The sequence below is a fragment of the Thamnophis elegans genome, chromosome 3 (assembly GCF_009769535.1).
Source record: "Thamnophis elegans isolate rThaEle1 chromosome 3, rThaEle1.pri, whole genome shotgun sequence".
NCBI classification, from domain to species: domain Eukaryota; kingdom Metazoa; phylum Chordata; class Lepidosauria; order Squamata; family Colubridae; genus Thamnophis; species Thamnophis elegans.
Window position 1 is genome coordinate 69,738,793 of NC_045543.1, and position 25,419 is coordinate 69,764,211.

Here is a 25,419-nt window from a genome sequence, read left to right on the forward strand (position 1 = left end):
AATTATGCCCAATTTTATGACCTTTTTTTGCAATGGTTGTTGCATGAATGACTGCGGTTAAATGACTCACACAGTCGCAAAGCAAATCCAGCTTCCCCCTTTGACTTTGCTTGTCTGAAAGCCAGCTGGGAAAGTTGCAAATGGTGATCACATGACCCTGGGTGCTGAAACCATGGTAAACATAGGTAGTCCTCGACTTACAACAGTTCATTTAGTTACTGTTCAAAGTTACAATGACACTGAAAAAAGTGACTTATGACAACTTTTCACACTTAACAACTGTTGTAGCATCTCCATGGTCAGATGATAAAAAATTCAGATGTTTGGCAATTGGTTCATACTTATGATGGTTGTCATGTCCCAGAATCATGTTATCAGCTGTTGCGACCTTCTGACCAGCAAAGTCAATGGGGAAGCCAGATTCACTTAACAACCCTGTTACTAACTTATCAACTGCGGTGATTCACTTAACAACTGTGGCAAGAAAAGTCGTAAAATGGGGTAAAATCACTTAACAAATGCTTCACTTACAACATAAATTTGGGGCTCAACTGTGGTCGTAACTTGAGGACTACCTGTACATGAGAATTGTCAAGTGCCCATATTTTCATCATGTGATTCTGGGGATGCTGTGATGGATGTTAAGTGCAAGTAGTAAGTCTTTTTTTTTTAAGGGCCATTGTAACTTGGAGCAGTTCTAAATGATTGGTTCTAAGTTGGGGACTTCCTGTAAAAATGGACAATTAAAGGAGCAACTCTGCATTCTTGCTTAATTACTTTTAAGATAAGTATTGAAGCTATCATCTCCTGAAGGTGGAGCACCTACCAGTGTCATAATCAATCAGAGAACACAGTTATCAATAATGGTGTCCCAATTTAGCACACAGATTCTCTTGGGATATCAAGGTGAAGGATATCAAATTGCCTCTGAGAAGATACAAACGCATCAAATATTTATTTCCACCATCAGTACTTCTGTGAGGTGATAACTGCTTTTGAAAACAAGGCATTAACATAAGCTGTTACAAGACCTAAAGTGAAAACCTAAAGCCAAGTAAAGCAGGTGTATTCAACCCACAGTCCATGGTCATAGGCGCCCACAGACAGCTAGTAATGTGGCTCCACAAGATCATAAATGTTTCACAATATTATACGATTGATATATGTATTAACTATATTATATATTTTATATGCAGCCCAAGATATTTCCTCTTCACTCAATGTGACCCAGGGCAGCCAAAAGGCTGGACACCCATTAAATAAACCACCCATGATATAAATAGACAAAATAATGTTCTGGCTACAGATTCTTTCCAGTCACCCCTACTACTCCATAAATGATTTCAGAAGAAAATTTCTTCTTTATATTTAAGTCCTGATCTTCAGGGGTTAAAGATAAGCCATTAAAACTGTTTGACCACAGTCTGCAGTATTTTGAAGTCACATATTTTCAGTTGCTAAATCTTCCTCCTCCTTCCCTCCACCATCCTTTTCTTCCGATTGATCTAATTAAAAACCCCAATAAACTTTATGGACTCTAATATTTCCAGCTGAATGACTGAAACCAAGAGGGTGAGCCTCCAGGCAGCAAGCAAACAATGATAAGCAGCAGGTTAGCCACTAATTTCTCAACCAGGATAGATTGAGGAAGGGTGATGCTCTGCTATCCCAGAAAGTGTTCAGGAGAGAATAGGATAAATCAAGTTTAATAACGCCGGTCCTAATTGTTCCCCCAATGCTCAACTCTAATTACTTGGAGAAACTCTCTTGACTGTCACCTGATATTAAGTTGTTGGAAGCCGCATGTGGAACAGTGAGATAATCAATAAACATTTAGAGGGGAGAAGAATGAAGATCCCCGTTAAGCAGTGGGAACTGGCAGCACCCAAAGCCCTTCTGCTCATGAGAAAGCCTAGGGGAGAATCACCGAGATTGCAAAGCAATAAATCCAAAGCGCCGTTTTTTGGGCCTTGAGGCAGGAGTGCTTTTGAGAAGGGGGGGAGGTTAACACGGTCACCCTAATTACAGCCCACTCTCACATGCTTTGTATCGAAGGGAAGACAGGCCAATTAGGTAGAAAAGAAGATAAGAGAAGTTTTATTTGTATACTAATTAAACCCCTGATGAAATTAAAGGAAAAACATACAGCTCTGTAATTGTGTCTGAGAAAGGTCACTTCAGGTTCACTTATCAGAAAAGCACAGCCTTGAGATATTTCACTTAATCCACAATATATCCGTTTATTTTGCTCCCTGGGCCTTAATATTTACAAAAAGAAGAAAATTTCAAAGCTTGATAACCACCTTTATCTGGAAACGGGGCCAGAGACTAGCTCAAACTGTTCAAAAGTTGAAGTTGAATAAGGAGCCGAGTGTGACTGGAAAAAACAAAATAAAAACAAAACAAAGGCCCATTCTGGATTGCTCACTTTTAACAGAGCTGAAATGGCGAGTACTCTTTTGTGCAAAAAACTTTTAAAACTCATTTTAATTATGTGAGACCAATTATTCTACCATTAAATACAGCTGATATTTCAACCACCAGGATTGCCATGTCTATTTGTGATAGGATTAGTTACAAACCCTTACTCTCTCACCAAACATCAACACATGCATTTTTTTTAAAAAAGAGCATGGTAGAAAGCAAAATACAAGGAATGGTAGCAACCCAAACATCTTGATGATATTATGTTTACATTTATGCACCTAATTAAAAGTTAAGCAGGGTCGGACTTGGTTTGCACTTGGAAAGTAGGTCGTTAGGAAAGGACAGTGCTCTGGGACAAACTGGGAAATAATAATAATGAAAATGACCCACACAAAGCCAATGGCCAAATCTCTACTGCTACCACAGAAACTACAAGGATGAGTCCATGAATTCTCCAGAGTGGAAACTGACTTAAAGGAAACCTTGCCTTAACAGTTATCACCACGCGTTGGTTGACAATTTTCTACACAAAAGAAAAGCAGCTGGCACAGAGCAACTATACCTACCCTTAAGCACAGCATTGGAAAAATCCATTCAATGTCATGTCTTGCTATTCCTTTTGAAAAGTGCTATGCAGAATTGCTGCACCTTGGAGGTCTTAATGCTACACAAAATTTTACTCAGGCATGAACCAGGTACTTTTGAGGGCAGCTGATAGGTACCATTAAAGGTCGGGGCATGGGGATTTTCCCCCAGCTAGTAGAAGAGGGGTCACAATTTCCATAGGCCCCAGAGAAAAAGTGTCTCTACTCCCTGACAGACTTAATCCACATTTCTCTCCCCATTATTGGTTCTATGGCCCTACTTAATTATTCTCCTGTAGCACAACTATCAGCAGCCTGTTCTGATAGGCATCTTCATATATTTTACACTGATTCCGCTCTCACCCATCCTTCTGGTGATGTAAACAAGGCTCTCCAAAAACTTAAATCGAAATATAGCAGTCCTACAAACCCATTCATTGAAGCAATCTATAGAAAACTATGGGGATGGTCTTGAAGAAGGTGTACAACAGTTAGCTTGTGTAAAAAGGAAGAAATAGTGAGAAAGAAACACAAAATTATCTCACAGCAACAGAATTGTATCAGGTTCTGTGGTGTCTGTTCGCTGACCTGGCCCACTTCAAAGGCGTGACAACATGGGGGGAAAAACCAGTAGTAGTTCAGTACAAGGTTCAGTGGTTAAAGAAGCTGAGCTTGTCAGATGGAAAGCTGACAGCCTGGGTTTGAGACCTGAGCGCAATGGTATGAGGTCCTGTTACTTGCCCCAGCTCCTGCTCATCTAACAGTTCAAAAGCTTCCAAATGTAAGTAGATAAATAGGTACCACTTTGGTGGGAAGGTAATAGAGTTCCATGCACCATTGTTTTCTGACAATGCTGGCTCCACTGGCTAAGAATAGAGATGAGCACTGTCCTATAGAGCCAGACAGGATTGGACCAGGAGAATAGCAGTAGCATTTAGACTTATATATCACTTCACATTGCTTTACAACACTCTCTAGTCTAGGTAGTTTACAGAATCAGCATATTGCTCTAGCAATCTGGGTCCTCATTTTACCGACCTCGGAAAGATGAAAGGCTGAGTCAACCTTGAATCAGTCAGGATTGAACTTCTGGCAGTGAGCAGAGCCAGCCTACAGCACTGTATTCTAACCACTAGGCCACCACGGCTTTTTACCTTTACCTTTATAAAATGCTTTGACTTTTGGTCCACCACTTTTATAGTTCAACTTAGGGACTAATGCAATGTGTTTACACTTGTGAATAGCTGTTAGAATATACAAATATCTGTATCTTTTGAAGTGTAAATTTTATGAAGAGTTTTTTTCAATACAGGTTGATAAAAGAAGTTGGGAAAAAAGTCCATCAAAGTTCAGTACTATTATTTGACTTCTGGAGCACAATGGAGCAGTTTAGACTACATAGTAATCATTAGCTCACAGAAAATCTTAAGTTTCTCTTAGCAGTGAGGATGGGGTTTTATCTTTAGTGGTTTATTTATCAAATTTATATTGTCTCCCCTCTCAGAAGAAGTGACTGAGTGGCATGGAGCAAAAAAACATATAAAACAATAAACCTGTCAAAGATAGTTAGACTTTAAAAGTTTCACACACACACACACAGACACACACACACAGACACACACGATTCAATTAGCAATGGAGTCCCCTCAAAATCTCACTGGTTCCCTGAGACTCCAGGTCTAATAACAAAGCCAGGCCTTGAAAGCCTTTTGGAAAATAATGAGGAATGTAGTTGACCTAACTTTGATGGGGAAAGAATGTTCTATAAGGTGGGCACAATGGCAGAGAAGGCATGCCCCTTCTAACCCATCATATAGTTCCCTGACAGACAGGACCTGTAGCATGCTTCTCTTGCTGACATTTCTCTAAATGTTAAGCTTCCTAGAGAATTCCAGGAAACTTGGCATTCAGACAAATCAGCCGTCAATAGACACATAGAAATAAACCATATTTGCGCACCATTCAAACAAGATAATAAAAAAGCTAAAAAGGAAACAAAAAGACATATAACATAGAATAATAGAATTGGAAAGAACCTTGGAGATCTTCCAGTCCAACCCACAGCTCAAGCAAGATACCGTATTTTTTGGAGTATAAGACACACCTTTTTTCCTCAAAAAAGAGGCTGAAAATCTGGGTGCGTCTTATCCATCGAATACAGCATTTTTCACCTCCCGAAGCCCCAGCCCTTCACCAAAATGGCCGTGCATAGTCTTATGGGGGCTTTCAGAGAGCTCATGTGGGCTGGGGAGGGCAGAAATGAGTAAAAAAACAGGCCTTCCCCCGCCAGCACCCAGCAACACTCTATAAGCCTCCATAAGGCTATGCATGTAATTTTTGTGACAAAAATGGGCTCGTTTTTGTGAAAAACGGGCCATTTCTTGCTCATTTTGGGGGCTCCCACCCTCCAGGAGCACTCTGCAAGCCCCACCCCACCCCGCAGGGCGATTCATGTCTTTTTTTTTTTTTTTTTTTTTTGAAAAAAAACGGGCCTGTTTTTGGGAGGTTTGCAGCGTGCAAAAACTTTTTTTTTCCTTTTGGAAAGCTCTTTAACTGACTGATGAGAATTACATTGATCAAGTGCTGTGCCAGCAGAAAGACCTACCTATCTACTGTATTTCTTTCTATCTCTTTTTCTCTCTTTCTATCCCTCTACCTACCTACCTACCAGTGATGGGATTCAAATAATTTAACAACCGGTTATCTGCCCTAATGATTTCTTCCAACAACCAGTTCACCAAACTGCTCAGAAAGTTAACAACCAGTTCTCCCAAAGTGGTGCGAACTGGCTGAATCCCACCACTGCTACTTACCTTCTCTTTCTCTCTCTCTCTCTCTCTCTCTCTCTCTCTCCCTCCCTCCCTCCCTACCGTATTTCTCTATCTCTATTTCTCTCTCTATCCCTTTATCTACCTACCTAACTACTCTCTCTCCCCTACCTGTGTACTGTATTTCTCTCTCTCTCTCTCTCTCTCTCTCTATCCCTCTACCTACCTACCTACACACACTCTCTCCCTCCCTCCCTACTGTATTTCTCTCTATTTCTCTCTCTCTCTCTCTCTTTCTCCACCTACCTACCTACTCTGTCTCCCTACTATCTACTGTATTTCTCTCTTTCTATCCCTTTACCTACCAACCTACCTACACTCTCTATTTTCTCTCTCTCTCTCTATCCCTTTATCTACCTACCTACCTAACTACTCCCTCTCTCCCTACCTACTGTATTTCTCTCTGTTTCTCTCCCTGTCTATCCCTCTATCTAGTTCCCTACTTTTTTTAAAAAAAATTGCCTCTTCAAAACCTTGGTGCGTCTTATACTCTGGTGCGTCTTGTACACCGAAAAATACGGTACCTTATCACTTCAGGCAATTTCAGACCAATGGCAGTCCAATCTCTTCTTGAAAGCCTCCAGTGATGGAGCACTCACAATTTTTAAAGACAAGCTATTCTATTGGTTGATTGCTCTCACTGTTAAGAATTTTGTCTTTAGTTTTAAGTTGTTTCTCTCCTTGGCTAGTTTCCATTCATTGTTTCTTGCCTTGCCTTTTGGTGCTTTGGAAAATAGTCTCGTCTTTGTAGGAGCCCCCCAAATATTGGAACACTGAACATATCCTCTCCAGCAACTCATACCAGGAAACACCAACAGTTAACACCAGGAAAAAAAACAACAATAATTTTCTAATAATGGAGCGACCAAGAGGAAAAAAACATAGCCCCACCAAAATTGGCAGGGCAAGCTGCTGTATATAAACAGGAAGCAAATCCAATTTTCACTCATAGTGATGGTGTTGAGTAATGAAATATCTGCAAGCAAAAAGCCAAGCACAGAGAGCAACACCATTATCTGAACAGCCATTATGATTTCATAGGCATTTTTTAAAACACTCTATAAACACAAGCTTCACACATAAGGAAAAGAGGGGGAAAGGTGCTTAAGATTAATAAAGACATTTACAAAATAGTTGCGGGATACATTAACACTCCAGTTTAAAAGAAATCTGTTACGCATAAAGAACTGGAATAGCAGAAGCCAAAGAAAAGTCCTGGGTATTGATATTAAAGCTACTAGAAAAAATAGAGTTTAAACCATTAAAAAAAAACCTTCTATGCAGTTTTATAAGTCTATTGATTCTCTCTATACCTCTCAAGCTAATATAGCTGCTTTGTACAGTTCATTCAGCACACTAACAAAAATCTCTCAGGAAACTGGATTTAACAAGAAGCCTTCTTGTCTTCTGAATAAAAATTAAAGATCCATAAACATTTTCAGATATATCAGATAAATTAAACGGAAGTACACTTTGGCGCTTTGATAAACAGTTTCATCCCGTCCATATCTATATCAACAGACCTTTTTCCCTTTCACTCTGCATTTCAAGGTCATGGACAGAAGCGTTTATTAGTATAATTACCAAAATGAAGTAATTTATTAAGCCTATAATGACAGACTTTAAAAAAATTACCATGGAAAAGAAAAAAGGCGTAGAAGATATTTTTAAGTTAAGAAAAGCATGGAAAACCCTCAAAATGCATTTTCATTTGTTAGGGAATATTCATACACCGGTATATGCGCTTTCTTTTAATAGCCTATGATAGATTGTATTGGAAATCTTCATCCCAAATAATACAAAACTTAGGTAAAGGTAAAAGTTTCCCCTGTCCAGTCATGTCCAACTCTAGGTGGTGATGCTCATCTCAGTTTCTTAGCTGAGGGAGCCAGTGTTGTCCTAAGACACTTCTGTGGGCATGTAACCAGCGTGACTATATGCAAAGGCACATGGAGCACTGTTACCTTCCCACTGAAGTGGTACCTATTTATCTACTCACATTTGCATGCTTTAGAACTTCTGGGTTTGAAGAGCTTGGGCAAGAACAGGAACTCATCCCATCGTACAGTGCTCAGGTCTCGAATCTGGACTGTCAGCTTTCCAGTTGACAAGCTCAACATCTTTAACCACTGAGCCATCATTCAGCAATCTTATCTCATCTCAAACTTAGGATGATGCAACATATAATGCACAACATCAAGCTCAGTTCTCTAATGAAAGTTGCCTAGGAATTCCACCATGGTCTTCTGAACATGACATAGCAACAGTGAGAAAGCAAACATCTGAAAAATCAGCACAGAGGAAACTTCAGAGCATATCTTTCTCCCATCTCTTTCATATGTTTGAGGAGGTAGTGAGATGATTACACTTACATTAACTATCTATGATATCATCAGAAGAGTTGAAGAATTGAAATGGAAATGGGCTAGTGACATAGCAAGACGAACTGAAGGCAGGTGGACCAGGGAGTTATAGAATGGATCCCACTTGATAAAAAGCGTCCATGAAAGAGACCTAAAGCAAGATGGATCTATGACACCATCGTATTGCAGGTCCAATTGGCGGAAGAGGTCTTCATCTTGCAGTGGATAGACAATGGCTAAAATGATGGTGGTGGTGGTATTATCTACCAAAGACACTGTCATACTACACGAGAATGGCTGTTTTTTAGGCAGAACAGATTGAATAAGAATCTGTGTTACTCACAAAGGGCAGGTAGAAATGTCTGTTTCATACCAATTTTTATCAATTATTTAGGTGCCGAGTATACCCATTCTGCAAAACTTTTAAACAACTAAATCCTTTAACTAATGAATGAATTATGAAATTTAGTCTCCAAACAATTCAGAGGGGATCTCTCGTCCTCTCTCTGGCTTGCTTTAACATGATACATTTGATTAACAGTCTACTATTAACTTGTTCGCTAATGAATAATCAGTTACATTATGTTCTTTAATGAACAACAGCTTTTAATTTAATAGATAGTGTTTAGAATTGCTCTTTCTTGCCAAAGTGACAACACAGTTACTGGCACTCATCAAGGCTCCTTCGAGCAATCTAAATCTAGCCTATTATCTAGAGGCAAAAGAAAAAGAAGCATTCCTTTGTATTGCTAAACGAAACTCCCAAATTTATGTTCTGAGTTTACAATGAACATTTCACTCGCATCTGAGACTTTCATCAACTGCTTTTAAAAGGATGAGACAAAGAAAATCACAAACGAACACTCACAGTCTAGAGAGCCGCACCTAACATATGCTGATTACACTTGGCAGTAGGATTGAGAATTCTTACAATCAGACAGCTTTCCTAGCAAATACATTTGGAATGTACAAAGTCCAGTATTATGTTATGGCATTGCTAAACTCCAAGTGCCTGAAAGTATTTCAATCAATGGGTGGAGAAGGGAAAAGCAATAAGTTATAGTCTACTCAGGCACTAGGTTGAGATTATGCATGCTTTACTATCATTCTCTAAATCTATAGATGCTAATGTTTCAGTTTATGATAGGCTTAGTACTAACTTAGTACCAACCATTCTTAATCCTTGCATATGAAGATAATAGATAAAACCTGCAATGACATATTCTTCTATCCAGTGGTGAGATCCTACCAGTTTAACAACTGGTTCGGTGATCGCATACTGCACGCACATGCAATTTTGCCGCTGGGGAGGCAAATAGGCACGGCAATCCGCTCTTCTGCGCGGCTCAGCTGAGAAGATATAGGTGAGTTAAGCACAGGGGCGGGCGGGCAGGCCCACTTCATCATCAGAGCGAAGTGGTTCGCTCCCAGCTGATGGTCGGAGCTACCGGTTCACCAGAACCAGTCCGAACCAGTAAAATCCCACCCCTGCTTCTATCCCTGTTCATTAAGAATCCCATAATTATGTGGTAATCACTCAGAATACTTCCCAATACAATCTTGCAACCTTACTATGATGCATTAATTATCAACTCGTCTTACAGTCAGGAGCATAGAAGTTGCTAAATGATACATCACGTGACGGCAATGTGACACTGCAAGTTTGACACGCACACACACCCGTGCTGTAGATTATAATGTAAAGTACAAGTTCTAATTGTGATGGGCAGTTTTCCAACCTGGCAGTCTCTGGAAGCATCCAGACAATACAACTGCTTATAATACTGACTGGGTATTCTGGAAGAGACAAATGGACTCTATCTGGAAAATGATTCAGGGTTTGTTTTTTTTAACCCGTGGGGTGAAGCTTATATGTCACCTATGCCAAGCTTTCCCCACCCCAAGGCACCCTGCACTCCTTTTCTTACTGAGCTGCCTATCCACTCTGGGGCTAAACATTCTTTCAGCTCCCTCTCATCCCTGACTGAAAGAGTTCCCTGCTGAAGGATTTCAGCTCTCTACTTGCTTACAGAGCTGAAATCCTTTGTGCTTATTTGCACAGAGCTGAAATCCTTCAGCTGGGAGCTCTTTCAGCTGGCCCACAGAGATAAATGGGATCTGCCAAAGGATTTCAGCTCTGTGCGAACAGGCACAGAGATCCTTTAGCAGGGAGCTCTTTTGACCACCCTCAAGAAACAAGAAGTTCTTTTAGGAGGCAGAGGCAGCAGCTTGCAAATTTCCATGTAGGCAACTTTTTGTGATAGCCAGGAGTACTTTACATGCACTTCATTCAAACTATCATTAAGTGAACAGTGGTAAGTTGAGGACTACCTACCGTACCAAAGATTGTTTCAACCCTCTTTTGTGCAATTCTTTGTCCCCAGCAAGTTGACTTAATGGAAGTGAAGACACTGTCATTTCAGGATACTTTTCACTAGATCAGTAACTTGTCAGTTCTCTTATCATGATTTATTCTGGTTGGGCCACTCCTGCCTTTGAATGTTGCTATTTGCTGTTTGATTTGTAATAGTGATGTATGCATCTGCTATTTTTATGACTGACTATGTGCCTTGAGTGTCTGCATGGATGATATATGCTTAAGATCAATATATAAAACTTAACAAAAATTCTCTCATGAAATATTTTCAGCCATACATTTTGGAGAAGATGAAGGGCCACATGTTTTTAAAAAAACAGCAAAAAACCTTAGGTGTTTCTAGTATTTGTGGACATAGAAAATGTTTCAAGCAGTATGTTTTATTGTTTGAAATTACCAGATAGTTTTATTGTGCAAAACAGTATATATTCTTGCTCTTGTAAGCATAAATTTTTGTTGCAAAATGAGAAAGCTAGGCTACTATCTTTCCTTGCCTTAGATTATAAGAAATAATCTAAGAACTATGCTTAGCTCTGACTGACCTTGAAACATAATTGGCAAGCATGCCTGTCTCTATGGGATATACCATTGGGTAGATAAAAAAATATGGGATTATAATTAAAACCGATAAAGCTGCAAAATTAATCAACTGAGTTTTTAAACCTACTGGATGAAAATAACAGAATAATGTACATTGCCTACTTAGTAATACATGTTATATATCTTACAAACCAAAGTATATGGTATATAATTATCAACTTTATTCTTTGATGCCTTTATAATCATTAATATTAAAGGTTCTTAAAAACTACAGGTTTTCAAACTCAATGAATAAATAGACAAAATATATTTTTTCCTATAAATATTGTTTTCTGAATCAGTACATTTTATGCATCAATTGAGTTAGGTGCTTCTATAATTAGCTGTCATCTTTGTGAAGAATCTTACTATTCAGTTTGTTTTTCTAGGGGAAAAAACTGGATAAAGTTTGAATGTTATTCCTAATTATTCTTTATTTGTTTACATTGTGCTTTACATAGAAAAATACTATACAGGTAGTCCTCAACTTACGACTATAGTTGAGTCCAACATTTCTGTTGCTAAATGAGACATTTGTTAAGTGAGTTTTGCCCCATTTTACCAGCTTTCTTGCCACAGTTAAGTGAATCACTGCAGATGTTAAGTTAGTAAGATGGCCGTTAAGTGAATCTAACTTCCCCATTGATTTGCTTGTCAGAAGGTTGCAAAAGGTGATCTCATGTCTCCTGGATATGAATCACTTTCTAAACATCTGAATTTTGATCATGTGACCATGGGGATGCTACAATGATTGTAAGTTCAATTCAACTCAATTCAAATTCAAACCTTTATTGACAAAGTACATGTGTACAATGAGATTGGCTGAGCCTCCCTTTATGCACCCCCACAACACAATACAACTCAGTGAAAAACAGAAAATCCCCAGTCCAGTGAATCCTGCTAAACACCCAGTCTAATTGGACCAGGTGAACTTAGTGCACGTTGCGCCAGTGTTAAAGACGGTCACCTTTTTCCAGTGCGTTTGTATCTTTGAATGGTCACTAAACAAACTGTTGTAAATCAAGGACTACCTGTAATCCAGTAGTTCTCGACCTGTGGTTCGTGTACCCTTGCTGTGATATTTTCACAGGGGGTCCACAAAGGCTTGAAGAAATGTTATGATTTAAATCTTGAGTTAAGTCTTGGTGGTCTATGGCCATGGTCACTGGCGGATTAAGGCTCATTGGTGCCCTAAACACTGGCAAATCTTAGTGCCCCCCCCCCTCCTTTGCACATACTGTATAAACAAAGCCAAGCTTCATCGGGTTTTTTTCCTTTCTCAACTTTGTGGTGCCCCCTTTGGGCCTGGTGCCCTAAGCACATGCTTAGTCTGCTTAATGGTTAATACACCACTGGCCATGGTTTGTGGCCACAAAAGGTATTTAAAGGGGGTCGGTCCATGGTGAAGAAAAGATTGAGAACCACTTGCTATAATCTTTGACATGTTATTCACTGATTCCAGTTATACCGAGAAATGGTTTTTTTAAATAATAACATCTGTTTACATTCTTGAACACTAATTTTAACATCCAATTCTTGAAAACACTAATTTTAATATCCAAGCATGATTAATCTCCTCTGGTGATCTGCCCAGGTGCATCAACATTTGACACCCTGTTCAAACTTGGAATGGTAATCAGGATAAAGTAACAGAAGGGGAAGAAAGTCTCAAATTATTAAGAGATTAACTTCATTAACTGTATCTAATTAGTTTAACTTTAATTAAAATTTAATTTAATCAACTCTGTTTTCCCTCACCCTTACACTTATTTCGATAAACAGCATTTCATTTTTCTCACAGACTCATTTACTTCTTGGTTCTGTTTCCTTGTCTATTTTAACAGTGTGGCCATTAAAGATGATTTGGAGAGGGTGTGTGTCTTCCCACTTTTGCCAGGAAATTAGTCTGCCATTCTGTAGACATCAATTTTATTTCCAGGCAGAAGTCTTGCAAAGAGATGTTGGCAATCCTGGAATGAAAGTACAGATGGCCGTCGAGTTACACAAATTCACTTAGTGATTGTCCGAAGTTGCAACAGCACCGAAAAAAGTGACTTATGAGCATTTTTCATACTTACGACAGTTGCAACGGTCACGTGATTTGCATTCAGGTGCTTGACAATCGGTTCATATGTATTATGCAGTGTCCTGGGGTTCATGTGATCCAGTGGTGGGATTCAATTTGTTTTACTACCGGTTCTATGGGCGTGGCTTGGTGGGCGTGGCTTGGGCATGGCTGGGGAAGGATACTGCAAAATCCCCATTCCCTTCCAATCAGCTGGGACTCAGGAGGCAGAGAATAGATGGGGTCGGGGCCAATCAGAGGTGGTATTTACCGGTTCTCTGAACTATTCAAAATTTCCGCTACTGGTTCTCCAGAACTTGTCAGAACCTGCTGAATACCACCTCTGATATGATCCCCTTTTGTGATCCCCTGCTCACAAGCAAAGTCAAGGGGGAAGTCAGATTCATTTAACAACAGGGTTACTTATTTAATCACTGCAGTGATTTACTTAACAAATTTGGCAAGAAAAGTGTGTAAAATTCCCCAACCCACTTAACAAATTTCTCACTTAGCCACAGAAATTTTGGGCTCGATTGTAGTTATAAGTCAAGGATGACCTGTGCCTTGCAATATTGAGCTGTTTGAGCAATACAAGTAGCCATATTTCCTTCCCATTCATCCCCCTTTTCCTTCTTGATAAGAGAAAAAGAGCTGCAGCAATAAAGCCACCATCGGCCCCCACCTCTAAAGGAAAACCGGTTACATCTTCTTTTTCAGGAAGTAGTAAGTAGAACAGCAGAGCTATATAGGAAAATGCGCTGATTACATAGCTTGCCCCGTTCCCCAGAGGGAAACATGCATATGTAATAAATACTGCAAATTTGTAGAGCAACTGGCCAATTAACTGCCTCCTTGGCCTTCTGAAGAACAAACGAAGAAAAATAACCATGGCTTAAGGATCAGGAGCTGACCACAAAAATATGAGCTTTCTCCTTTTTGATTTTAAACAACTTCCTCTTTGTCCAGACTAATTCTTTGAAAGATGTCAGAAGGATGAAATGAATTACTACATGCATTTTAAATTCAACACACTGGGGCCAGGAGGAATGGACAGGACCTGTGTCCTTTTGTTTTCTTAACAACAAACCCAGGCTCAATCTTTATATTTTATTTAATTTTAAGAAGTCCCCCTCCACTCTTCCCTCAACACGGACTGTTTTTCTCTTTCTATCTGGGTGGGTTTCCTACATCAGCTCTCTGTTTACCTGAGCGGCTACACTTTATATCGTTTCTGTTTTCCTAAAAACCTAAACATTGCTTTCAAGTGAATGTCGCATATTTATTCTTTTCTTTTTTTTTACTTTTGAAGAAATACCATCCTACCTTTACAGCATCGCTGAGAGTTTGTTTTTTGTCTGCCTCTTCCGAAGAATGCAATTCCAGTTTAAATTGCAACTCCTGGAGCTGCTGCGCCTGTTCCTTCAAAAGCATTTGGGCCTGCTGCTCCCGGAGTAATGCATTATTTAGTTCTTCACATGCACTTTCAAACCTCTCGTGGGTGATCAATTTCTGATAAAGGAAATAAATTGTGTTCTGTCATGAAGCAGCAGCATTGTTTATATGCTTGATTTTCAGTATCCCACTTGCCAATATGCAACATTCTAATGTAAAAGTTTTAAAACGCTCAATATATTTGCCCTAGAGAGGCTCTTCTCTCCAAGCCAGGGCCATTAGACAATGTTAATGCCAGGTGATTTTTATTTGCAAGATTTCTCAAAAAGCTGAAGCAGAAGTGCAGGCATCAAGAAAGCTTTTCTTTCAAATTATCCCAAGAAAGATTTTATTATTATTATTATTATGACTACTACTATTAGTAGTAATATTACCTATTTTATTCATTAAACATGAAACTCAGTCAACTGAACATTTAAAAATGTATCACAAATATCACTGATTGGCTCTGATGGTTGACACCGGTTGCTGCCAGCATCCTAGGTATCGACCAAGTATCTTCTTAAAATGTATGTTGTTCCGAGTAGCATAGTTTTTTGCAGTTCCACTTAGTATTATTATAATTATTATTATTATTATATTTTATTTATTAAACATGAAACTCAGTTAACTGAACATTCAAAAAGCATCACAAATACCATTGATTGATGCTAATGGTTGATACAGGTGGCTGCCAGCGTCCTAGGTATCAACCAAGTACCTTCTTAAAATATACGATGTTCCAAGTAGCAATGTTTTTTGCAGTTCTGCTGGTGTTATTGCAGGAAACTACAATTGTTGTTGTTGTTGTTACTATTACTATTTATTCTACAAAAGGAGTTAATTTGAACAGAATCTCCATATTGCTCCATGTGTTTAATTACAGAGTCACCCAGACTTCATCTAATGTCTTATTTGGCACTGCCTAAAATGTTCTGGAAAAACTGGCTACCAACCTATAGAACCTTAGTCCTTATTTATCCATTCTTGTCAATTTACATGTTGCAAGACAAAATGAAATATATAACAGTTAAAACTTTGTCTCTCTGCTTAAGACAAAGACAAAGTGCACGCAAAGGGAACCGGTAGTAAAACCGGAAGCAACCCACCTCTGATTTGTACCCTATGACTATCATTAAGTGTTCTCCTTATGATTCTTGATGAATGTATTTTTTATTTTATGTACACTGAGACCATATGCACCAAGACAAATTTCTTGTGTGTCCAATCACACTTGGCCAATAAAGAATTCTATTCTGTTTTATTCTTTAGTATTGTCAATGTTTATTCTTCCTTTCCCAGGAATTCAGACTATTTCCAGAAGACATGTGGCTTTTACAAAGGTCCTCGACACAAGCAATGTTGACATGTAAAGGAAAAGCCTTCAGAAATCCAAGCTACTACATGTGACAACAGGCGGACCTTCATGAATGGTGATCACCTTCAGTCACATGAAGCAGCAGCAAATACTGCCCATCTGCAAATAAACTGCCTCCTGTATAGCTGCCAGGTAATAATCCTTGTTAGATCACTTGTTCAATCTAATGTAGACCTGGTAAATGTAGACCTTTTGCAGCACGTGCAGAAGACTTGCTTTGTTCGCCAATTTTGCCAACCATTTGCAAAATGCAGTGTGGAATACACATAGAATGTATATAAAAACATACTGAGTGATGTTGTCCATAGATCATTTGAGTTTTCAAATTCCAGTTCTCCTACAGCGCAAACAGCCTAATTCAACAGACCAAGAATTCAGCTTTTCTGAATAGATTATTGACTAACCTACCTTATTCTGCAATATAATGGACTAATTGTACTAGGAGTGTCTTTGGCCTTTTCTTTTAATAGAACTGACTCCCAGCTGAGAATTCACAAGACATAGAGAGGGGTTTGTGCGAGTGTTAGGGAAAGCAAGAATGAAGAATCCCACCTAAGTACGTAGAAGTTCTTCAATGGATATTTAAAGCATGCTAAATAGAATCCCCTCCTTTAAAGCTGATTATTCCCTCCCTCCTTCTAATCAAATAGACTTACAGATTGCTTAAACACATATAATTGCTCTTGAAAACTATGAGCTTTGTCAGCCTCTTTCTTCATCTCATTCAAATTCCGTTTGAATTCTGTGAGCTCCAAGCGCAATGACCGCCGTTCTACTTCTGCTGTGTGCAGTCTTTGTGTAAATTCAAATATCTGCTTCTGCAAGAATGCTATGGTTTTCTGGTATTAAAAAAAGAACAGGAACAATGTGTTATCTAGAAAATATGCTGATTGGGTAATAAATCAGTAGCTTGGAATACCTGAGCAAATTAAGACGAAGCTTCCCTTTTCTAAATTCAGCCATAAGTGTAAAGTATTCTCAAAGCAACTCAGATAGATAGATAGATAGATGGATGGATGGATGGATGGATGGATGGATGGATAGATAGATAGATAGATAGATAGATAGATAGATAGATAGATAGATAGATAGATAGATAGATAGATAGATAGATAGATGATTGATAGATATAGACACACACAGTATTTTCTTAAAATGAAAATAAGTATGGAGAGCAGTTACTGTATTTTGGGGGGGAAATGTCTTTGGTAACAGCATGCATCCCGAATATGCAGTGGGTAATCACAGGGTTTTTGAAATTAAAATCATCCATTACCTTACAGGGGCATTTTAAAAGAACACTGCACATTGCCTTGAGCAGCAAATGACAGAAACAATGCTAAAAGGTTTTGGGAAAGAATTACTGAAATAATATCAAATTGAGGGAAAGCCTGAAAAATATTGCCTCTTTTCTTGCACCTCCTTTAATTTTCCTTTAGAGAGCTAAGCAGTCTGATGAGTAAAACTAAGAAAGGATTAACATTTCAGCACAATGGGAAAGCTTCCATAATGTAACTGATCATACCAACCGTAGCAGGGGTCCTGTCAGTTATGCCAGCTTCAAGGGTCTGTGCGTTTATTTTATGGAGCCCACGAGCCAGTCTTTGAACCAAGGAGTCTTTTTCTACATAAGTCATACTCCGGCTGCTGTCCATTGGAGTAACTTCCATCACAACGCAAAGTTTCTCCATAAGTTTTGAAAAAGAATTTTTGGCTGCGTTGGTGAGCAAGTGCCCCGAAAGCCAGGATTTCATATCTTTGAAAGAAAAAGAACCAGTCTGTAAATAGAGTTGGGTTGTATCTGTGGACACATTTTTTAAAAAGGGGGGTTGGAAATATCTGATGGCGGTAATAATCGATGACAGGTTCTTGCATAGGGTAGAGTCTTCTTAAAGCTCCCATTCTAAGCAATTTCACTGAAAGCTGATTAAGAAATTCTACTGAATTTCTACTGAAAAAGAAAGCTGGGTTGTTTACCACGTAGCTGATTTCCCAAAACCTCTTTTAGTGAAGTGGTTTCAAGCAATCTAGTCTACAATCAAAACCAGGCAGTTTCTGCAGAATATTTTTTCATGAAAATTCATTTGAATTTTAGAAAAGGCCGAATGAAACTTTCTAGATAAACCTCTTAAAAGGTGTGATGCAAATAGTTTTGGAATAGAAGGTTTGCTTCACTTTGAAGCTATAATGCTGTTGGTGAGAAAGATTTTTTTTTTTTTGGTCCAGCTTCACAGATAGAGATATTAAATTCCTATTGATAACCATTCAGATTGCACTTCCATGTTCAATAACAGACACTGGTTCAAGAGAAACAATGGATTGGTTGGTTGAACAACTATATGCTCTTATGCAACCCTGGGGCATTTTTGTTCTTTCATTAATCCAAAGGTAACAATATATGACACTTAAGACTTGCCGGAGGAGCAGACACAAAGCTGCTTATCACCATCAATGAATTTACTAATTCAAAGCAAAAAATAAGTTAACTGCTACAAATATAACTGTTTCTTTTTCTTGTTTCTTATAGCTTGGATGTCTAAATCATGTGCTGCTTAAAACTACTGAGGCTTGTACCTTAATGCCATACTATTTATATTCTAAGACAAGAGAATATAATTTACCTTATTCCAAGGCAATTAAAATTTTACAACTACAATTACTTATTTCCCCATAGGGTTCTGGTAATCAGCCTTCTCATATAATGGGCTTAAGCCTCCAGCACACCCAACATGTTCTGCTTACTGGTAGATTCGTCAGGTCTGTAATTAATAATTGTGTTTAATGTTGATAAATAAAATTGTCAGTGCTCCTTCTACTAATTGGTATTCTAGATAATGGCTAATAGGTTTATTTATGCCTTAATAAAAGTCTTGTAATTTAGTTTCCCCTCTGCAAGTCAGGTCTTAATCTGTCATTACTTGTCTTGTGATATTATCAGGGTAAGATGACAACTATGGCAGAGCTTATAGTTATTCAGGAGAATACCAGATCTCTTGTTGCTGTAGAGAATTAAAATATTTGTTCTAAAGTTTAAAGTAGAAAGCCTCTCAAGGCATATTTTCAGAGCAAGCCAGCTTCCTACAGACACATACTCTCATATACACACACTGCTAAGAATGAAAATGAAGTGATTTTCATTTTCGAGGTAAAATGAAATACAAATAAGAGTTCCAGAAAATTCTTTCCATCTGTTACCAGATGTAAACTGATCTGGTAACATCTGAATAAAGTAGGTGCTGCTGAATCAATTTATTTTCTATGAAATAATAAGCGCAGCATTCATTTTTTAAAAATCTTAGTATGTACAAAACTTGTTCATCTATAAAATAATATTTTCCAATTACATGTCACCTTGGCAGAGATCCAAAGTTTGCTGGATGGCTTACTCAGAGGGATGGATTTATTTATTTGTTTGTTTGTTTGTTTATTGGAGAAATCTTTGATTTATGGACCATTCACCTTTCTTTACAAATTGGGCTTAAAAAGCCATATTGTTTTCAGAAATGGTGTCCTAGGTGACAGGGTAGGGTTCTTCTCTGAGAGCATAAGCTTAGGCTCCTCAGATCACTCTGGAAACTTCTAGAATTCTGAAAGATATGGTCCAAACACATCTGGAAAGCACCAACTGCTGGAATCTGATCTTAAATTCCAACTAGAAATGTCAAAACAGTTATGTAAATTTCTTAGCTTTTCTAGTCATTGTATGGAATCAGAGACTGGGAGATGAATTGAATTAAATAATAAAATCTGATAATGTTTTAAATATTTTTTTCATCTTCTTTTGGAAAGAGTTTTAAATAAAATTGTAATCTGGTCAAGCACTAGAATCACACAGGTTGAAATATCATAATACTTAACCATATCATTCCATATACAATTAGAAGTATAGACTGTGATAAACACAATTTTCAGATTAATATCAGAACAATTGTATTTAAGGCTTGCCAGACAGATTTGAAGGGTTAAAAAGAGACAGGGAAAAAAGAAAACTTATCTAGGACAGAAAAGCATATACTATCTAAAAGCAAAGCATCACCTCTAGTCAATTTTTAATGAATAATGGTTTTGACTAAAACAAAGAAATGTATGAGTTAGAATCATTCATGGTTTTGAGAGGTGAAATGAGAATAGAACACAATTCCAGAAGGTACTGTATTCTGCTGTATCTATAACCAGAGGGAAAAGAATATATACACTTTAAGTACCTGGCCACAAATATCTAGGAATTACAGTAAAAGCACTAAATAATTTATGTTATGATGAGTGTGTGAGAAATGTCTTATACAAACAGTTACAGTACAAAGAGCAACAAACAAATGAAGCAAGTGAAGCAAAACCCAATGAAAAGTGACAAATATTACTCGGGTGACGGGAGAATGGCATGCATTTTTCTTCTTCAACAAAGGAGAAGGAGGAGGAGAAGGATAAAATTCCTCCCTGATATTTACATGCCAAAAAGATCGTGGACCTTTGAAATTCCGAACTGCAAATGTTCACAATCACTCTGTCAAATCAACAGAGTTGGCTTCCCTGTAAACTTGAGTCTAGTGTTAAAAAATAGCCATCGTGTAAGAATACATTCCATGGCCTGCTTCCAAAAAGCTACTTTACGTGCACTCTAGAGGTTGTGCGACGTGCCCAGTGGGATTGTATGTTTATATGTGCCTTTGAATAGCAGACCTCAACATCCTATCTAGCTAGTTTGAAACCACTCTCAGTTTCCAAAAGCTGTGGTCAAACAAAGTTGGCTGAGGTTTCAAAGCAGGACCCAAGTACCCTTCGACACATGAAACTACTTGCAGCGTTCTTCAAATCATGGATTGTTGTTGTACATTTTAACTTAAGGTAAAGCTCCTTGCCTCGTTGAAGATAGTTTTGAAGATGTGCCATCTGGAGCCCTCAGTGGAATTCATCTTTGCTTGAGCAACTATGTTTGAACAACCTGCAATCCCCTCCACCACCACCCCACCACCAACCTGATTAAGAAATGCATTCTGACCAAAGAGAGCTGGTGCAAAGTGTAAATATTTTTCACCTCGCACAGGCATGCCAAGACGTGACATTTCTTAAGCAGTAAAATCATAGTCACCTAAAACATCACTTCAAGGGGTGAATTGAAAAAATGGGCCCGCATGGGCAGAAAGAGTTCTACCCAGAATCATATATGTGAATATTGGTCAGCAGCTTCTGAGCCACAACATCCAGTCTGCAGGCATCAGTCTTCGGCACAAATAAGACATTCTAGAAATGTTGCTAGATGTTCAACACCTATAATATGCCATGGCCTTTATTGCTGGAATTTTTAACACTAACTGGCTTATGCAGTACAGGTAGCCCTCGACTTACGGTCACAATTGAGGCCAATGTTTATGTTGCTAACATGAGAAATTTGTTAGGTGAGTTTTGCTCCATTTTATGACTTTTCTTACCACATTTGTTAAGCGAATCATTGCAGTTCTTAAATTAGTAACATGGCTGTTAAGTGAATCCGGCTTTCCCAATAGTTTTGCTTTCCAGAAGGTTGCAAAAGGGGATCACATGACTCCAGGACATTGCAACTGTCACAAGTATGAGTCGGTTGTCTGGCATCCGAATGTAAATCACGTGACCATGGGGATGCAGCAACGGTTATTAAGTTGAAAAATGGTAATGAGTCACTTTTTTCAGTACCCTTGTAACTTTAGACTATCATTACACAAACAGTTGTATGTCAAGAACTACCTGTTTCATCTACTTTTTAATTCCCTGAAGTTTGGGTATATTAAGACATTCATTTATTGAGCATAAGCATAGAATTAATGTGTGAATGAGTACAGGACGTCATGTGTTCCATTACTGCATTGTTTCTAAAAATTGCCAATTGTAATGTACAGAGGTGTTCAGGTATTAACTGCAAACGTAGAACACTCTTGCATCACTTATTCTCACTGCATTTATCACCACTACTACTACGTGCAAAGTGGTTGATCAAAGTCATGAACCAATGCTTTTTATCCAGCTCTTTTATTAAAACCATCTGTAATTCTAAGGTAAGTCACATCTTTTCTTGCAGCTCCTTATTTTTCAATTTTCAATTTGGAAAATGTATTTGAAAACATAGTATTGACAATCACTTAACCATGTTGCTTGTATGTTTATGATTTATATTGTTACTTTTTAGTAACCTATAACTATCAATAAATGTTGTATCTTATGATTCCTGATGTATTTTTTTCCTCTCTTTTTTCCCTTTTATGTACACTGAGAGCATATGCACCAAAGACAAATTCCTTATGCGTCCAATCACACTTGACCAATAAAGAATTCTATTCTATTCTATTCTAAAGTCAGTGCAGGACTCTGTAAGCAAACTCAGAAATAACGGCTTAAGTCAAGGATCTTTTGACATGGTGGTACTTATACTATACCTTGCCCACTGAAGATCTGCATAGGAAGAGCCTAAAATGAGTTTTGAAAGCCTCACTGCTTTGCCTTTGCCAACAAAGCAGGGACGTTGTCAAAATGGACCCTCACATTGCTTAGGCAAATTCTGCAGCTGGCTTGCTTAGACAGTGGGCTAAGCAGACTCCAAGCAAGTTTTGGCAATGCTCCCCTTCTTCTTGCGAGATAGTGATTTTTTTTAAAAATAGTGTGCCTTACTCTAAGTTGTCAAAACTGCTCAGGAAGTCCTAATTGACAGTTTGAGAACCCTTTAATTAAATTACAGTGGTCACAACTGAAAACATACGCTGGCCTAATAAGAAAGAAGGAATCAAGTTAGGAGTTGATTCACCAGACTCATAGAACTCTGCATTGATTTGGACCATTCTGGTTCTTTCAAATGCCCATAAGAACATCCAACTATAATTATGAGCCACAGTGTTGCAGTGTTTAGAGTGCAGTACTACAGGCTAGTCTGCTGCCTGCAATTTTGGCAGTTCAAATTTCACCAGGCTCAGGGTTGACTCAGCCTTCCATCCTTCCGAGGTGGGTAAAATGAGGACACAAATTGTTGGGGGCAATATGCTGACTCTGTAAACCACTTAGAGAGGGCTGTAAAGGACTGTGAAGTGATATGTAAGATTTATTGCTATTGTTATTATAGCCAGTTCACTTATTTCTAGGTAATAGTAGTTCATGCTATCAACAGTTTGCCTCACCCCTATTTTTTAAAGGAATTGATTTATCAAGGCTAATCCAATGAAGAAACTCAGACATTACCTGCCTTGCTAATTACTTCTTGTAACTCAGCCATAGAATTAAGGACTGCAGTAAGAAGGTCACAACTGGTAAACCAACTGAATGCTTGAAGGCAGTGAATCTCCTCCTTTTGTTGTCCTACATTACAAAAGAGAGGGGGAAAATATTTTTTTTTCATCCTATAGAAACAGACATTATTAATTACACAATTCATTATAGCTTGGTATGAAATCAGAACTGGGCACATTTAATTTTGATTTTAATATGATAAATTTGAATATACTTTAAAATAATTTCTGGAGTCTTATTTTCATATTGTTCTTGGAAAAGAAACTGTTTTAATTCCGAAAAATGCACAATAAAATCTTTCTAATATATTTCAAAGAAAGGTGAAACAAACAATTTCCACATGAAATCAGAAGTTAAAAGTATAATTATTAAATACATCCACCATAAGTATAGATTTAGTGATCGATATAAAGCTTCACATGAAATAAAATGAATGAATAGGCAAGTTCATTTTTATCAATGTACCCACAAGTTAATTTTAAAAGTGTCTGCCTCTGTAGAAAGACTATGTTTCAAAGCAGTTACAAAAGAAGAACAAATTTTACTTTAACAAGATTGTGATTGATCTGAAAGTGGATTTAAAAATGACAGGCTACAAGAATGATATGGAAATACTGGACATACAAAAGAACTAACCGATCTCTCAATAATTAAAAAGGATATACAAATAAAATACCAAGGGAGTGACCTGGACAATTTTTTTACATTACATTAACAAAAGAAGTTTGTTAAAGCACTGAAGAATTTTGTGGGGAAAAAAAGAAAAATGACAAGTTTTAGGACACTGTTTGAAGGGACTACAGATTGTTAAAAGTAAAAGGAAGGAATATAAGGTTGGTTTATTTGATCAAAGTTAAAACATTTATGATGTCATCTTTGTAACCCTTTTTTGTTGTTTGTTTAATTTGTTTTTTGCCCATCTCACCACAAGGATGTTTGATGATCAGGACTGAAACAACAAACCTTTAAGGATATATTTTTTTTATAAATAAGAGATAACATGTATGAAAAAGAAACAATTTGTTGTATTTTAAGAGAAGATGATTTAAGGTACTAAAATTTGTTTAAACTTGTGATGAATGGAAAAGTCATTTTGCTATCTATATTCTTTTCTTTACTATTTTTTTTCTATTTTTGTTTTCTGCACTTTCTATTTTTTCTTTTATTATTTTTAGTTTCTATTAGTTCACCTTTTTAATTGTACTTGCAATAGTAATTTTAATAAAATTACCATTGAAAGATTTCCTTCTTATAGTTTAATATGACATTTGAACCCAAGCATCATAATTCTTACTTAGCATGCTATCTTATCCAAATGCAATTAAATTCAGCTCCAGTTTATTATCAATTCAGTAAACATTCCAATACATTTATACCAACGCTGGGGGTTTCAATTGATTTAATTCACTTACTAAATTTAGTTTTGACATTTTAAACATAAATTCTCCCCTCAAATTGTGAAGCATCAGTTCTCCTCTCCCCCAACTTAGTAGGATGGTTACTTTAAGTACTAAAAGTGTAGTTTGACACAACATATATAAAACATTAGCATGTTATCTTACTTGACAGATTATGCACATCCTTGGAATCTCCAATGCAGACAGGGATTGCTATGCCTTCTCTGACACCATCTACCCAGGAGAAAAGGGAGCTGCACGACTGGCTGCACAAAATCTGAAGCCTGTGGACAGCCAGCACCGCAATAACACTTTTTCGGAAAAGGTGTATCCAGCTTCTGGAATGCCTTTTCTTCTTCACCTTGCTGTTGCTTTGCCTCCTCTCCTCAGTTTCACACAATGCACTGGCCAGTCTCCTGATTTCTTGCTTGAACATGTCACAGGTATTGACCTGATCCTGGAGAACATCTCTCTGAGTTGAGAGGGCACAGGACCGACAGTAGAGGGGATACAGTGCCCCGGACAACAGCGCGCAAGCTGCTAGCAGAGATCTATGTTCTTTCTGAGTCTGCGTCAACAAAGCTTTAAGGTGTGAATTCTCAAGGACTAATTGCTCCTGGACTTTTTCAGTAGCAGAGAACTTCTCTTTGGCTTTTTCTGCCATGTCTTGATATTTCTGTATTGGATAGAGGAAAAAGATGTTAGCTTTTTACAAAATATGGATACAGAATGAGAATTGATC

General features: G+C 37.9%; 1 protein-coding gene across 2 annotated transcripts in view; it reads right to left on the bottom strand.

Moving 5' to 3' along the window:
* The window catches only part of CCDC171 (coiled-coil domain containing 171), a 186,626-nt gene that overhangs the window by 72,148 nt on the left and 89,059 nt on the right, over nucleotides 1-25,419 (bottom strand). For both annotated transcript variants that reach the window (XM_032214660.1, XM_032214661.1), the window contains exons 16-20: nucleotides 24,843-25,353; nucleotides 23,233-23,349; nucleotides 17,562-17,788; nucleotides 16,689-16,871; nucleotides 14,547-14,732 (exon numbers count right to left, since the gene is read on the bottom strand). In XM_032214660.1, coding sequence (XP_032070551.1) covers nucleotides 14,547-14,732; nucleotides 16,689-16,871; nucleotides 17,562-17,788; nucleotides 23,233-23,349; nucleotides 24,843-25,353 — 1,224 coding nt within the window. The remainder of the gene's footprint in view (nucleotides 1-14,546; nucleotides 14,733-16,688; nucleotides 16,872-17,561; nucleotides 17,789-23,232; nucleotides 23,350-24,842; nucleotides 25,354-25,419) is intronic.